Genomic DNA, 15,329 nt, shown 5'->3' on the forward strand with positions numbered 1-15,329 from the left:
GTGTTTGCGGCACCACGCGCTCTCGACTTGCCCACTGTTTACGGCCATGGAACCCCAACAACGCGCCTTGATTGCCAGGGCGCACAAATACTGTACCAATTGCCTGGAATTGTCCCATCACACGAGCGTGTGTACGTCCCACGAGCGCTGCCACGTGTGTGGGCTCCACCACCACACACTACTCCACCGCGACACCGGGAGTCGCCAACCCTCGCAGCCGGGGCGCCATCATTGTCAGTCGCGCCGCCGCGAACCACCCTAACGCAGCACTCATCAACAACAACCGGCAGCAAGAGCACCCACACCCCGTTCCCGGCGTAACCAGCGCCCACCGACCGTGTCGGATCGCACCATCTGGTGCACCGTCACCGGTTTACGCACCGCCACGTACAAAAGCAAAGTGGGCAAAATCCTAATCAAAGAAGCAGTTCGAGCTCTGACCGAGCTGCAGCACACGTTAGGCGCTTAGTACGCCAAGGCGGGCCAGAATGTTTACGCGGCGTAGGCTGCCGCCCGTCCCATCTCCCCCTTGCACATGCGTATATCCATGAACTTATATATACCCCATATCTTGTATTATATTCGATTATTGAATTGTATTGTATCGAATATCTATGAATTTATATATACCCGTATCTTGTACTGTATTCGATTATTGAATTGGAATTATTATTATTCTACATTATATTGGACAGCCAGGCGACCCTTCGTGCCTTGCAATCCTACACAGTTACATCTAAGTAAGTGGATGACTGCACTAAAATCTTTAATGACCTGGGAGCAAAAAAAAGGTTTTGTTAGGATAGGTTCCCGGACATCAGTGACATAAAGGTAATGAACATGCATCTTACCTAGCATAGCAGGATGCTATAGCAGCATTCTATGGTCCAGAGCCCTTTTGTGGACCCACAAAAGCACACACCAGGGAGAATATAACTAACTGGGAAACTAAACAATTTAGACGTCACTGGATTGACTGCCCAGGGCAAACACAGGTAAAAAGGTTTATACTTCTGGCAACGAAAGTATCAGCCAAACTCATTAATTTAAGCAGGGAAGACCTAAGAACTTTCACCGGTTACTATACGGGACACTGTGGTCTACGATATTACTTAGGTGATACAATCTATCCGATACTCAAATTTGTCGTTTTTGTGAGCTAGAGGATGAAACGCCGGTTCACATTCTCTGCGAATGCGTCGCTCTGGCTAGGCAGGGACTCTCCCATCTAGGTGGCGTGACTCTTAGTCCCTATGTGATATAGAGTATAAGGCCTGAAGAGGTACTTAGATACATCAAAAGCATCCACATACAAAATTAACCTAAAAGGTCATGCACAATAGATCTGCATAAAGGTTGCAGTGCTCACAGGCCTAGTAATAATAATAATTAATTGTTTTTTCTTCTCCATAACCTCCTTGTCCTTTCAGCTCTTTGTTTATTATGTCCCTGCAATTTCAGACATTGTTTGTTGAAACAAATACTTGTTGTATTTTCAGTAGGCGTCGCTTCAAGTTAAAAGCTTGCCAAGCGATAACTGACTCATTTTGTTTTAATGATTTTCCGATATTGGATATTGGTATTGGAACGATTCTCCGTATTCCCTTGTAAAATTTGGTTTCGAGACAAACCAGTTTCGGAGTTGTGGCATCATCAGTGTGAATTTTCGTTCTAATATGTTGTTGTCGTTTGTCATGTATTTAAATATAGGAACATCAGCAGACATTTTCACTACCGATCGATTTTTGTGGCTGACTGAGGAGGGTAGAAGTCAGTTATTCTATTGGTATGACCTTCTATGTGTGTTTAGTTGTTGTTGTTTGATTGTGTGTTGTGCCTGTGCTATTACTATATTTCTTGTAAACAAGTTTTAAAGGTTCAAATATATGGTGCAGAAGTTGTGTTTGTCTGTTTGTTTATTATTTTACCGCTGAATGTTTTCTGTTTTTAGATTTCCATGTTTCCGAGTACGTTCATACATTGGCCTTTTGCTTGTAGGTGAAGGACCTTGACTGTTTTATTGATGTTTGCTAGGGAACATTCTTTTTGGACCATGTGATTCGCGAATTGGACTCTGGTATGATAATTGGATTCCATGTTTTTTTTGTTTCAATCTCTAATGTATAAATAAAATAAATAAATGTAAGGCGCGATAACCTCCGAAGAGATCTAAGGCCGAGCTTCTCTTCCAATTTGCGTCGAGCTCCTATTGATTTTCCCTACAAATCGGCCGGACGGGACCTACATGTTTTATACCGACTCCGAACAGCATCTGCAAGGCAGATGAGTTTTCACTGAGAGCTTTTCATAGCAGAAATACACCCGGAGCGCTTGCCAAACACTGCCGAGGGGCGACCCCGCTTAGAAAAATTTTCTTCTAATTGAAAAACCTTATTTATAAAATTTTGATGTTGCTTTACCCGGGGTTTGAACCCAGGGCATACGGTGTGATAGGCGGAGCACGCTACCATCATAATGTGTTCCAGTTTATGTCATAGCTGTCCAAGTTTTAGTATTTTCCTTTTCATTATTTATTTTTAGCTCTCCATGATTCCTTCTGAATTTATCTGCTAGTGCTTCTCTCTTATATGCTTCTTGTGTAATAGCTGTTCTTTCAAGCCCATGTACCAAATGCCTTAATGCTGCATTTTTATTTTGTTGGGGGTGATTCAAGTTCTTCTGTATTGTTGCGTCGGTACCCGTTGGCTTTCTTTATATGTCGCAGTTAAATCTTTTGAGTCATATTTAAATGACTTCTTTAAGGTTTTCAGATAAAGCAACACTTCTTGAGAAAAGGCATTTGTAGCATAATTAGATTTAAAAAATTTTGCAAAAAAAATTCTCGATATGGTATGTGGGAATTTCTATATGGTATATGACAATTCCTTTATACAGCTTTTCAGTTTGTCTCCCTGACGATTACCGCAGGGGAACCGAAATATAACGGACTATTTTAAAACCAGTGTTTTATTTTGATTGACCTCGAACCGGCAAAATGAAAATCAAATCTTTCAGGATTGACTTTTTTATAAAATTAAAAAACAATAGATATTAGAGAAAAGTACAAAGTTTACAAACGGCGATGGTTACTAGGTCATATTTCTGAATTAATTAAATACAGATGATAATATTGATATAATAGCTAACAGCGCAAGTTCTGCAAATAAAAAGCAACACTGTAAAAATAAATTTTTACTAAGCTCTTAAGCGAGCCTAAAACATTTCACACAATTGGGATTAAATAGCATATAGAATTACTTATTATTTAAGAATTCATGAGCTTATCACCGGCTTATAATAATTGAATATTCAATTATTATGTTTTTTCTAAGAGAAACTGAAAAGAAAAAAGAAACATTTATTGGCATATTGCGATGGTACCATTTCGAAAACCGCCACGAATTCATCATCAGGAAATTTCGTAATGTTATCAAAGGTTTCACCGAGATTCGAACCGTGAATCATGCGGTGAAACTGCAGTTGTCTTAACCAATAGGCTATCCTGCTTGTATTTGTTTCCTTGCTTAATTCAGTTTATCTCATTTCTACATTAACAACACAATTAATATGTACCTAAATGGTGAATAAAAGGAATAGCAACAAAAAAGACCAATTGCAAAGCGAGCAGCGGGACATTCATATGGCTGAGTGGTTAAAGGTATCTGCCTTTACACTAGTATGAATGTTAGAGATTTGAGTTCAATAAACAGCTCCCCAGAAGCTAGCTGATGAAGAAGTGAAATTCCGAAACATTTCCTAGTAACCATCGCCGTTAGTAAACTTTGCAATTTTTTTTTAAATATCAATAATAAAAACAATTGTATAAAGCAATATGTCTCGCTAATTAAATGCAGATGATAATATTGATATAATAGTTAACAGCGGAAGTTCTGCTAATAAAAAGCAATACTGTAAAAATCCATTGTTACTAATCTCTTAAGCGCTCCTAAAACATTCCACAAAATTATGATTAAATAGCATACAGAATTAGTACGTACTTAAATGGTGAATAAAAGGAATAAGAACAAAAATGGCAACACTTACAGACCAATTGCAAAGAGAGCAGCGGGTCATTCATATGGCTGAGTGGTTAAAGGCATCTGCCTTTACAATATTATGAACGTTGAAGATTCGAGCTCAATACTCAGCTCCCGAGAAGATAGCTGATGAAGATGTGAAATTCAGAAACATCTCCTAGTAACCGTCGACGTTTGTAAACTTTGCAATTTTCCTCTAATATCAATAACAACAAGTAAGAAAGGTTAAGTTCGGGTGTAACCGAACATTACATACTCAGTTGAGAGCTATGGTGACAACATAAGGGAAAATAACCATGTAGGAAAATGAAACGAGGGTAACCCTGGAATATAACATGTGTATTAAGTGAAAGGTATTAAAGAGTATTTTATGAGGGAGTGGGCCATAGTTCTATAGGTGGACGCCATTTAGGGATATCGCCATAAAGGTGTATTAGGGGTGACTCTAGAATGCGTTTTTACAATATGGGTATCCAACGAAAGGTGTTAATGAGTATTTCAAAAGGGCGTGGGGCTTAGTTCTATAGGTGGCCGCGTTTTCGAGATATCGCCATAAAGATGGACCAGGGGTGACTCTAGAATGTGTTTATACAATATTGGTATCAAATGAAAGGTGTTAATGAGTATTTTAAAAGGGAGTGATCCTTAGTTCCATAGGTGGACGCCGTTTCGAGATATCGCCATAAATGGGGACCAGGGGTGACTCTAGAATTTGTTTGTACGATATGAGTATCAAATGAAAGGTGTTAATGAGTATTTTAAGAGGGCGTGGGCCTTAGTTCTATATGTGGACGCCTTTTCGAGATATCGCCATAAAGGTGGACCGGGGGTGACTCTAGAATTTGTTTGTACTATATGGGTATCAAATGAAAGGTGTTAATGAGTATTTTAAAAGGGAGTGAGCCTTAGTTCTATAGGTGGACGCCTTTTCGGAATATCGTTATAAAAGTGGACCAGGGTTGACTCTAGAATGCGTTTGTACAATATGGGTATCAAACGAAAGGTGTTAATAAGTGTTTTAAAAGGGAGTGGGCCTTAGTTCTATGGGTGGACGCCTTTTCGGGATATCGCCATAAACGTGGACCAGGGGTGTCTCTAGAATGCGTTTGTACAATATGGGTATCAAATGAAAGGTGTTAACCCTTTCAGTACAACTTTTTATAGAGTAGTCAAAAAAATCTAAAATTTTACGCGAGATCTCTTATTGGTTCCATTAGCATAAATAAATAAATAAAATTTCAAAATTATTTTCGGAAAACAGTTTTTTTCAATGTTGCCATATGGCAACAAATTTCGTTAAAGGTACAGAAAACACACATATGTAATATTTGAAGCAAAGATGTCTTATTCAATTTATTTTGTTTTATTTATGACATACAATGCTGGAAATGAAAATATAAAATCAGAAATTCAAAAATATTCATATAAACATGAATACATACATATAACATTTTTATTAACACTTCAGTTTAAGTAATTACTAAAACCAAATCAAAAAGTAATGAAGATAATGAATAATAATAGTGGAAATAATAGTGATAATAACAATAATTATTATAATAAAAATAATAATATTAAAAATAATAATAAGAATTCATATTTTTATTACGATAGTTAGCTTATATAATGGTAGTCCTTGAAGCACTCCCGAGCTCCATTAGGGAGGCATAGGTGAATCTGGCATTTTGAACACTTGAACCTGGTATATCCTGAACATCCGTTGATTTTGCACCTGCTTTTCTTTTCTGTATGCTCCGGCCAATGTTGGTTTCCATCATATCGTATGGAAACAACAGGAGCTGTTTCATTCGTACGTCTTGATTTAGCTACACGTTCTTCGCTCAGTGCCCCTTTTGGCCGCCCACGTTTTCTAGAACACTCATTTTTGTTGGACAGAGAAATTAGCCCATCAGAAACATCTTGTCGGAATTCTAAAAGGCCCATATGCTTTTGAGTATTTGGGTCAATGCTGAACAAGTCTCTTTTATATTCTAGCCATGAGTTGCATATAGCCATGTCTATAAAGTGGTCAAACACCTTGAGTGTCCATTTTTGCGATCGAATTGATATACGGTATAGTGACAAAAGATAGTCAATTTTATCCACTCCACCCATGTTTTTATTATACACTTTGACAATGCTGAGTTATTTCAATCTTTTTATTCTGTTCGGAACAAAATATTGTAACCTTGTGTAAAGGTTCATCCCCATAAATTGAAGACACAAGTTGAACGGTACCACTATCAAGCCATTTCAAAAGATATTGTCTTATCTTTCTATACGACAGTCGAAACTTCCCCGCCCTTCTTTTTTCAACTCCTCAGATATGAGAGGTACTTTACTAATCCTATTTCCTCGTATGGCCCAAATTCCCTTTTGTTTTAAACATAATAACAAATTCAGAGAAGAAAAATAGCTGTCAAAAAACAGCTTGAAATTTGTATTATCAGATATAGTTTTCGTTAAATGCATTACAATATCAGAGCAAAACCCTAGATTTTGATTAATCTAAACAGTTCCCTTACCCTGATATATTTCAAAATCGTAAATTATGCCTTTCGAACTGCAAAGACAAAATATTTTAATACCCCATTTTATAGGTTTTTTAGGCATATATTGCCTTAATGCAGTCTTTCCTTTAAATGGAATCATCATTTTGTAAAGTCATAGTGTAAAGTTTTTGCGTAAAAGCATCCAGGAGTGGTCGAATTTTAAACAGTTTATCACCATTGATTGTGACTGTTGTAAATTTTAAATTATTTCGTATGGAATGAAATCGTGGTCTTGTCATGCATTGAGAGAAGACCGGTATTGCTGTGGCCTTTGACCAGTACATATCCAATCTAGGGTAGCCCAATGTTCCAATTGTTATCTCTAAAGCAAAAAATTTCAGAAACACTTCCTTAGAGAGATTTACGGATTTGCCACTTTGCAATAAAGATGTTTGATTAGTGGCTTGCACAACTTGGTCAAGGAAATTTTCAGAAAAATACTCCAAGAAATAAACCACGGGGACTTTCGTATTAGAATTTGGGTAGGTCTGAGTAAAACACGCATTTAGAGGAGACCATGGTGCTTTCTTACATCGGAACTCACAATTTTTTTTCGGAATGAACTTTGAAACTTGACGTGAAATAGAGCTAGGTTCAGCTATTGTAGCTTCACCCAAACCTACGTTTTCTTCGACATCAATATTTGAAATATTAATTTCATATTGATCTTGCCGGGAAAGCTCTTCGATCAAAAAAGTTTCATTTTCGTCAAATGCATTTAGTAAATTATCAAAAGTTTCTGTTTCTTGTAAGTGCTCTGTGTCGGATATATCCGAGTCGTCAAAATTTATCAGAATTTTTTCGATATCAGCTTCTTTCATTTTCCGTGGCATGGCTAAAAAATGTTTGCTAAAGTTCAAAAAAAAAACGTCTGATCGCTATGAGTTACTAGCGCAAATGAATGTATGCAATTTAAAAATTGGCCGCACTTTATTGAAATGTTGAACACCTTACAAGGCATATGTTGCCAAATGGCAACATACACATTTTAAAAAAGCTTTATAATCCAAAACTTCAATAGCAGTCTCTAAAGCAAATATTTATGGTTATATTTTAATCAACAATTTTTCAGAAAGTTATAAAATATTTTTTCCAGCCGGAAAATAAAAAAGTGCCTTTTATTGAAATAAATCGCAATGAAGGGAATACCTTCTTTCAAATCACTCTATGAACTACAATACACCAAAAAATTGGTTTTTTGTAATTTTGTATTTTACTTAAAGGTTTAAAAAACATAATTGTTCATAAAATTACTAGTTTTTTTTTAAGTGGTGGAAACTACGCCGTCCCAAAATTTGATGTTGCCATATGGCAACAATATAGCGAAAGGGTTAATGAGTATTTTAAAAGGGCGTGGGTCTTAGTTCTATAGGTGGAAGCCTTTTCAAGATATCGCCATAAAGGTGGATCTGGGGTGACTCAAGAATTCGTTTGTACGATATGGGTATCAAATGAAAGGTGTTAATAAGTGTTTTAAAAGAGAGTGGGCCTTAGTACTATAGGTGGACGCCTTTTCGAGATATCGCCATAAAGGTGGACCAGGGGTGACTCTAGAATGTGTTTTGTACGATGTGGGTATCAAATTAAAGGTACTAATGAGGCTTTTAAAAGGGAATGGTGATAGTTGTATATGTGAAGGCGTTTTCCAGATATCGACCAAAATGTGGACCAGGGTGACCCAGAACATCATCTGTTGGATACCGCTAATTTATTTATATATGTAATACCACGAACAGTATTCCTTCCAAGAATCCAAGGGCTTTTGATTTCGCACTGCACAACTTTTTCATTTTCTTCTACTTAATATGGTAGTTGTCACACCCATTTTACCAAGTTTATTTCTAAAGTTACATTTTGCGTCAATAGACCATGTTTCAACCCTTTTTTCGTATTTGGAATATAATTATGGCATTTTTTTCATTTTTCGTAATTTTCGATATCGAAAAAGTGGGCGTGGTCATAGTCGGATTTCGGCCATTTTTTACACCAATACAAAGTGAGTTCAGATAATTACGTGAACTGACTTTAGTAAAGATATATCGATGTTTGCTCAATTTATCGTGTTAACGGCCGAGCGGGAGGACAGACGGTCGACTGTGTATAAAAACTGGGTGTGGCTTCAACCGATTTCGCCCTTTTCCACAGAAAACAGTTATCGTCCTAGAATCTAAGTCTCTACCAAATTTCACAAGGATTGGTAAATTTTTGTTCGACTTATGGCATTAAAAGTATCCTAGACAAATTAAATGAAAAAGGGCGGAGCCACGGCCATTTTGAAATTTTCTTTTATTTTTGTATTTTGTTGCAACATATCATTACTGGAGTTGAATGTTGACATAATTTACTTATATACTGTAAAGATATTAACTTTTCTTTTAAAATTTGAATTAAAAAAAAAAAAATTTAAAAAAGTGGGCATGCTCGTTCTCCGATTTTGCTTATTTTTATTAAGCAGACATATAGTGATAAGGGTAACGTTCCTGCCGAATTTCATCATGATATCTTCAACGACTGCCAAATTACAGCAGTGCCAAGCCCATTGTCCAAAATTTTACTAGTTTTCTATTCTGCGTCATAAGTTCAACTCACCTACCAAGTTTCATCTCTTAATCCGTATTTGGTAATGAATTATCGCACTTTTTCGATTTTTCGAAATTTTCGATATCGAAAAAGTGGGCGTGGTTATTGTCCGATATCGTTCATTTTAAATAGCGATCTGAGATGAGTGCCCAGGAACCTACATACCAAATTTCATCAAGATACCTCAAAATTTACTCAAGTTATCGTGTTAACGGACAAACGGACGGACGTACGGACGGACGGGCATGGCTCAATCGAATTTTTTTTCGATACTGATGATTTTGATATATGGAAGTCTATATCTATCGCGATTCTTTTATACCTGTACAACCAACCGTTATCCAATCAAAGTTAATATACTCTGTGAGCTCTGCTCAACTGAGTATAAAAATAGTGGTTAAAACTTGACTTTGTATAGAAAGGTCAAATATTAAAGTAACAACTAGTTTTGTGTTTGTTACACACACAAATGTACGCAGCAATACTTTCTCACACACAATTTTAAGTCAATTAGTGGCTTTATGAATATCAAGCAACAAGTTATTTGCCGCGTAATTAACAAAAGAAAATTAGTTTGCTAATTCTTAAAGATAGTTTTCGTGACTATTTCGGGATCATTTCGCAATAGGATGAATTTGGAGTAATTTCGGGATTCATCACTCTACATAAGTGATTAAGGGAAATTAAGAGATCAATATAAGAGATTACTTATGAGGAAAAAAACGGTGTATAATATACATTTTTAAACATAAACGTCCATTCTTTTAACAATATCTTACCTTGATATGGCACTGCTTGGCACTTCTAAATTTGAGGGAGAATCACTCCCAGTTAGTGTGTGACAACTGTAATCTAACTTTTCGTTCCCGCTGGCACGTACATTGCTGGTGGTCTCTTCTAAACAATTTCCAGGAGTACCCCCTGCATAGGTAAGTGATTTATGAGAAATAGAGCATAAATAATCTTGATTGGGGTTAGAGATTGCGAGGCTACACTCGGAGTTCCCGACTTCAAATTTAACATTGGACTGGGAAATCGAGGATCCAGCTGTAATAAGGCGTCCTTTTGGCTGGGAGAAGGTCACGGGATCATCATCGCCCTCTTCTTCACTTGAGCTAGGATCGATCATGATTGATTTAGTTTTTTAATCCTGTATGAAAATAAATCTCACAGATTTTAGGCTGGAGAGTTCGTTAAATACAGTAAGATAATGAGGTTGTAGATTCCGCTGAAAAAGAAAAATTTACTGAAAGCAGATTTTGCCACATTTTCCAAAAAAAAAATTCTTTAATCGTAAAAATTTAAAAATGGGGACTTTTAGCCTACACCAAATCAGACAATTAGTATCATTTTTGGATGAATCAACTATATGGGATTAAACCATTTCGATATATATATTTTTTTTAACAAATATTTGTAATTCATCCACAAATTAATACTAATATAATATGCATAAGCATATAACAAACCCTGAACCAAAAAGATACAAGATAAAACTTTCCCCTTATTAACAAAAAATAGGTTTACAACAAAGCTCTTAACTAACTTACTTAATTGGCGCTTAACCATTTAAACGGTTATGGCCATCCAACAAGGCGCGCCAGTCGCTTCTTCGCTCTGCCAACTGGCGCCAATTGGTCACACCAAGGGATTTTAAATCGTTTCCCACCTGGTTCTTACAGCGGAGTGGGGGCCACCCTCTTCCCTGCTTTCATAGGCGGGTTCCGATAAAAACACTTTCTTAGCCGGAGCGTCATCTTTCGTTCGCATAACATGGCCTAGCCAGCGTAGCCGCTACATTTTTTTTCGCTGGACTATGTTGTTGTCTGCTTAAAGCTCGTATAGCCCATCATTAAATCTTCTTCGGTACTCGCAATCACCAACGTGGAGAGGTCCATAAATCTTTCGAAGAAAACTTCTCTTGAACACTCCCAGAGCTGCTTCATCTAATGTTGTTATGGTCCATGCTTCTGCACCATACAGCACAATGGGTGCGATTAATGACTTGTAGAGCATGATTTCCGTTTGCCGAGAGGGGACTTTACTTTTCTGTTGCCTACCTAGGCCAAAGTAGCACTTATTGGCAAGAGTGATTCTTCGCTGGATTTCAGAGTTGGTGTTGTTGTTAGTATTAATGCTGGTTCCCAAATAAACGAAGAATTTTACTATTTCGAAATTATGGCTGCAAACAGTAGCGTGGCTACCAAGGTGCATATGCGCTGACACTTTGCCGAATGACAGAAAGTAATTCGTTTTGTCCTCATTCACCATCAAACCCATTTTTGCCGCTTCTTTTTTAAGGCTTTTATTGAATTTTGATACAAAGCGGTTAAGTTCTGCAGCTAGTATAATTTTGTTCAGCATAAAATTTAAGAAATCGCACAATAGGGGGTCACCCTGCCTGAAAACTCCATTAGTTTCGAACGGCTCGGAGAGATCCTTTCCAACTCTGACTGAGCTGATGGTGTTGCTCAACGTCATTTTGCATAGCTTTATAAGTTTTGCGGGGAAACCAAATTCAGATATTGCGGCATATATTCAGCTCCTTTTTGTAAGGCGGCTTTAAAGTCGACGAAGAGGTGATGTGTATCGCACAATACACTTGACAGGACCTTATATGCGATATTAAGACCCTGAGCCTTCGAGTAGTTAGGTATGTGATTGTCAATGGTAAATATGTAATCTAGTTTCGTTGTATTTTGTATAAACTTAGGTATAATTTTAGTTTTCCTGCATTTTAATAAAAACCTTATGCTACTCTGCAGTCTTGCCATCTGGTTGGATTCAGTCTTATATCTGTTGATCGATTTCTTCGTTTTGTTGTCACCATCTTCTTGCTGCTGCTTTTTACGGCGTGCCTTCCGTAGTTAAGAATTGTTTTTGTTTTTATCGGCCTATTGATAAATCATTCAAAGTTCGAATCGAACTCAAGGCCAGAACAATAATTTTTTTTCTAATGATAATTATTGTTATTTTTCAATTTTTCTAAATTTGAAAAATTGTATTTTGTTTTTGGAATAGTAAGTAGAAAATTTTTCAGACAACCTGCCATAGCTGCGCAGATAGATCCATTTCGAAAGGTGCTAAGCCTTCATCATCAGTACGCTTTAGGCATGCTGCGCTAACCATTTAGCTATACAGCGGTGGTCTTTTTGACTGGCAAATTCGCTACTTCTATTCCTTTTTACCAACTATATTTATACAGTGTTGCGCCATCTGGTGCAAATAACTGATAATGCTGGATTTTTGTTTATTGTCAACTACTTTGTTTGACATTCCCAAGTGCTCATGGTTTATTAACAATTGTTTTTGTTTTTATCGGCCTATTGATAAATCATTCAAGGTTCGAATCGAGCTCTAGGCCAGAACAATAATTTTTTTTCTAATGATAATTATTGTTATTTTTTAATTTTTCTAAATTTGAAAAAATGTATTTTGTTTTTGGAATAGTAAGTAGAAAATTTTTCAGACAACCTGCCATAGCTGCGCAGATTAAAATATGATTGTTGCGTAGTTAAGATTAAAATATGATTGTAGCGACCTTTTTACTTTGATTTTATCAAACTGTGATTTTTGCCGGCTCAAGGTCCAATGTAATAAAACACTTTTTTAAATATTTCCCAATATATTTCAATCTCCTTCGGAGATCGTCTTCAGGGGATTAATTATCTTGTCCGATAGACGACACTTGTTAGTTCGCAAACACAAAAATCACAGTTTGATAAAATCAAAGTAAAAAGGTCGCTACAATCATATTTTAATCTTAACTACGGAAGACACGCCGTAAAAAACAGCAGCAAGAAGATGGTTTATGCGAAGCTGAAGAACCAATATGTCAACAAAACGAAGAAATCGATCAACAGATATAAGACTGAATCCAACCAGATGGCAAGACTGCAGAGTAGCATAAGGTTTTTATTAAAATGCAGGAAAACTAAAATTATACCTAAGTTTACACAAAATACAACAAAACTAGATTACATATTTACCATTGACAATCACATACCTAAACATATAAAACACACAATAGACAGACACAATTTATTTTTCAACAGCAAAATACTCAGCGCCTTAATAAAATTCAAACACGATATTTTAAAGACAAAAACAAAACAGGTGGCATATACAAAAGAAAAGCTAAGCCAAATAATGGAGAACGAGGATGTGAAAGCTTTATTTGAGAGTGATCAGCAACTCACACTGAAACGAGCTATACAATGGAATGACCAACAAAAAGCAAAGTTTGAAAGATTACGAAGCGCGCGAAATAAACAAATAGTAGGCAACAACAGTAACAACAAGCAGTGGTTGGTAAATAAAACAAACACAGATTTTCCACCTGAAGTTGAAGCACTGCTTGAAAAAGGTCCAAATTTCGCTCTACCAATATCAACAAATACATTCCCTATTTTCAAATGCATAGCTGATGGGGAAGAATTGGTAAGGAGCATAAAAAACAAAGAGCACCAGGAATCTGCGAGAACCAAATTATCATTTTTAATTAAAGACACTTTGACGAAAAACAGAGCGAGCACAACGGACGTAGCCATTAATGACACAGTGGAACAAACACGCGAATTTTCGAACAAAAATAAAAATATTATGATTGTGAATGCAGACAAAGGTAATGTGACGGTAGCAGTGGAAAAAAGTGACTATAGGTCAAAAATGCAAAGTTTGCTGGAAGATTTGTCGTCATACCGAAGATTACGCCAGGATCCGACATTGAAGTTACAAACGAAAAATAATCCGTTGGTAGATAAATTGCACAAATTAGGTCTTATAACGAACAACGAAAAACTCAAAATGTCTACACACACAGCTCTCCTACCCCGTATATATGGATTATAAAAGGTCCATAAAGAGAATATGCCCTTAAGACCAATCTGTTCTATGTTAAATGCTCCGTCCTATAATTTATGTAAATACCTGACTAATATTTAAAAAAATCTGACGACGAAATCTAAGTTTAATATAAAAAAGGGGAATAGAATTCAAAGACAAGGTCAACGACTCCTACGTTTATGATGATGAACACCTCGTAACGTTTGATGTGTCACTATTCCCAAGTATACCAACAGACCTGGCTATACAAACTATACTGACAAAGTGGAAAGACATAAAGGAACACACGGATATTCCAAAACACCTTTTTATTGTGAAGTTTTGCATATCGGAAAATAGATATTTCAAGTATGAAGAAATAATTTATACGCAACTCAAAGGACTTCCGATGGGATCCCCAATCACCGATTGTTGCCGACATAATCATGGAAGAGATTTTGGAAACAGTGACAAACGCGAGACTACTTAGCAAGTACGTAGATGATGTGTTTGCCATTGTTAAGGAGGACGAGCTGGAGAAAACCTTGGTGTTGCTAAACTCATTCCACAGGGACATAAAGTTTACGATGGAGCTGGAGTCAGCTAGTAGACTGCCGTTTCTAGAAACATTAGTATGTAAAATAGACAATAAAATAAAACTTGTCTGGTATCAAAAGCCCACATCATCAGAAAGAATAATAAATTTTAAATCAAAACACCCTAGGGGTATGATTATAAATACGGCGAAAAACTCCATTAGACGAGTATTAGATACGAGTGACACGGTTTTTTACTCCGAGAATAAAAAACGTATAACACACATATTAAAGATGAATGACTTCCCTCCTAACGCAATACAGAGGTTAGTAAAGGAATATCCGAAAGATGAATGCCAGAAGAACAGAGAGAACACGACTACAAAATATAGATCTGCAGTATATATACCAGGTTTTTCAGAAGGATTGCAGGGCTCAGACATCTATGACAAGGAGAATTTAAGAATTGCACACAAACCATCGTACACAACAAACTTATTTTTTAATAACATGAAAAGCAAAATAACAAATTCAGACAAACATAATGTAATATATAAGATTACATGTGCGGGAAATGAAAATAATAACTGTGGAAAAGAATACGTGGGTACAACAAAGAACAATTTAAAAACAAGAATAGCAGGACACAGATCGGATATTAAATGTAGATCATCTGGTAATATTCATAAAACAGCACTTGCGGCCCACTGTTCAGAGAACGGACACCTACCAGATTTTAAAGCGGTGAGCATACTAGAGCAGGAGACAAATTACAGCAAAAGGTTTACGTTAGAAATGCT

The 15,329-nt window shown here is 36.5% G+C and overlaps 1 protein-coding gene across 10 annotated transcripts in view; it reads right to left on the minus strand.

Moving 5' to 3' along the window:
* The window catches only part of LOC137235484 (calcium-dependent secretion activator-like), a 2,443,847-nt gene that overhangs the window by 2,145,090 nt on the left and 283,428 nt on the right, over positions 1-15,329 (minus strand). For 8 of the 10 annotated variants that reach the window (XM_067758485.1, XM_067758483.1, XM_067758487.1 and 5 more), the window contains one exon: positions 9,949-10,397. The exons of 1 other annotated variant lie outside the window; for it this stretch is intronic. In XM_067758485.1, coding sequence (XP_067614586.1) covers positions 9,949-10,298 — 350 coding nt within the window. In that variant the 5' untranslated portion in view covers positions 10,299-10,397. Of the gene's footprint in view, positions 1-9,948; positions 10,400-15,329 lie in introns of all 10 variants that reach the window. One more of the 10 variants, XM_067758491.1, reaches the window with a different exon arrangement.

Source organism: Eurosta solidaginis, chromosome X (genome assembly GCF_040869045.1).
Source record: "Eurosta solidaginis isolate ZX-2024a chromosome X, ASM4086904v1, whole genome shotgun sequence".
Taxonomy (NCBI): Eukaryota; Metazoa; Arthropoda; class Insecta; order Diptera; family Tephritidae; genus Eurosta; species Eurosta solidaginis.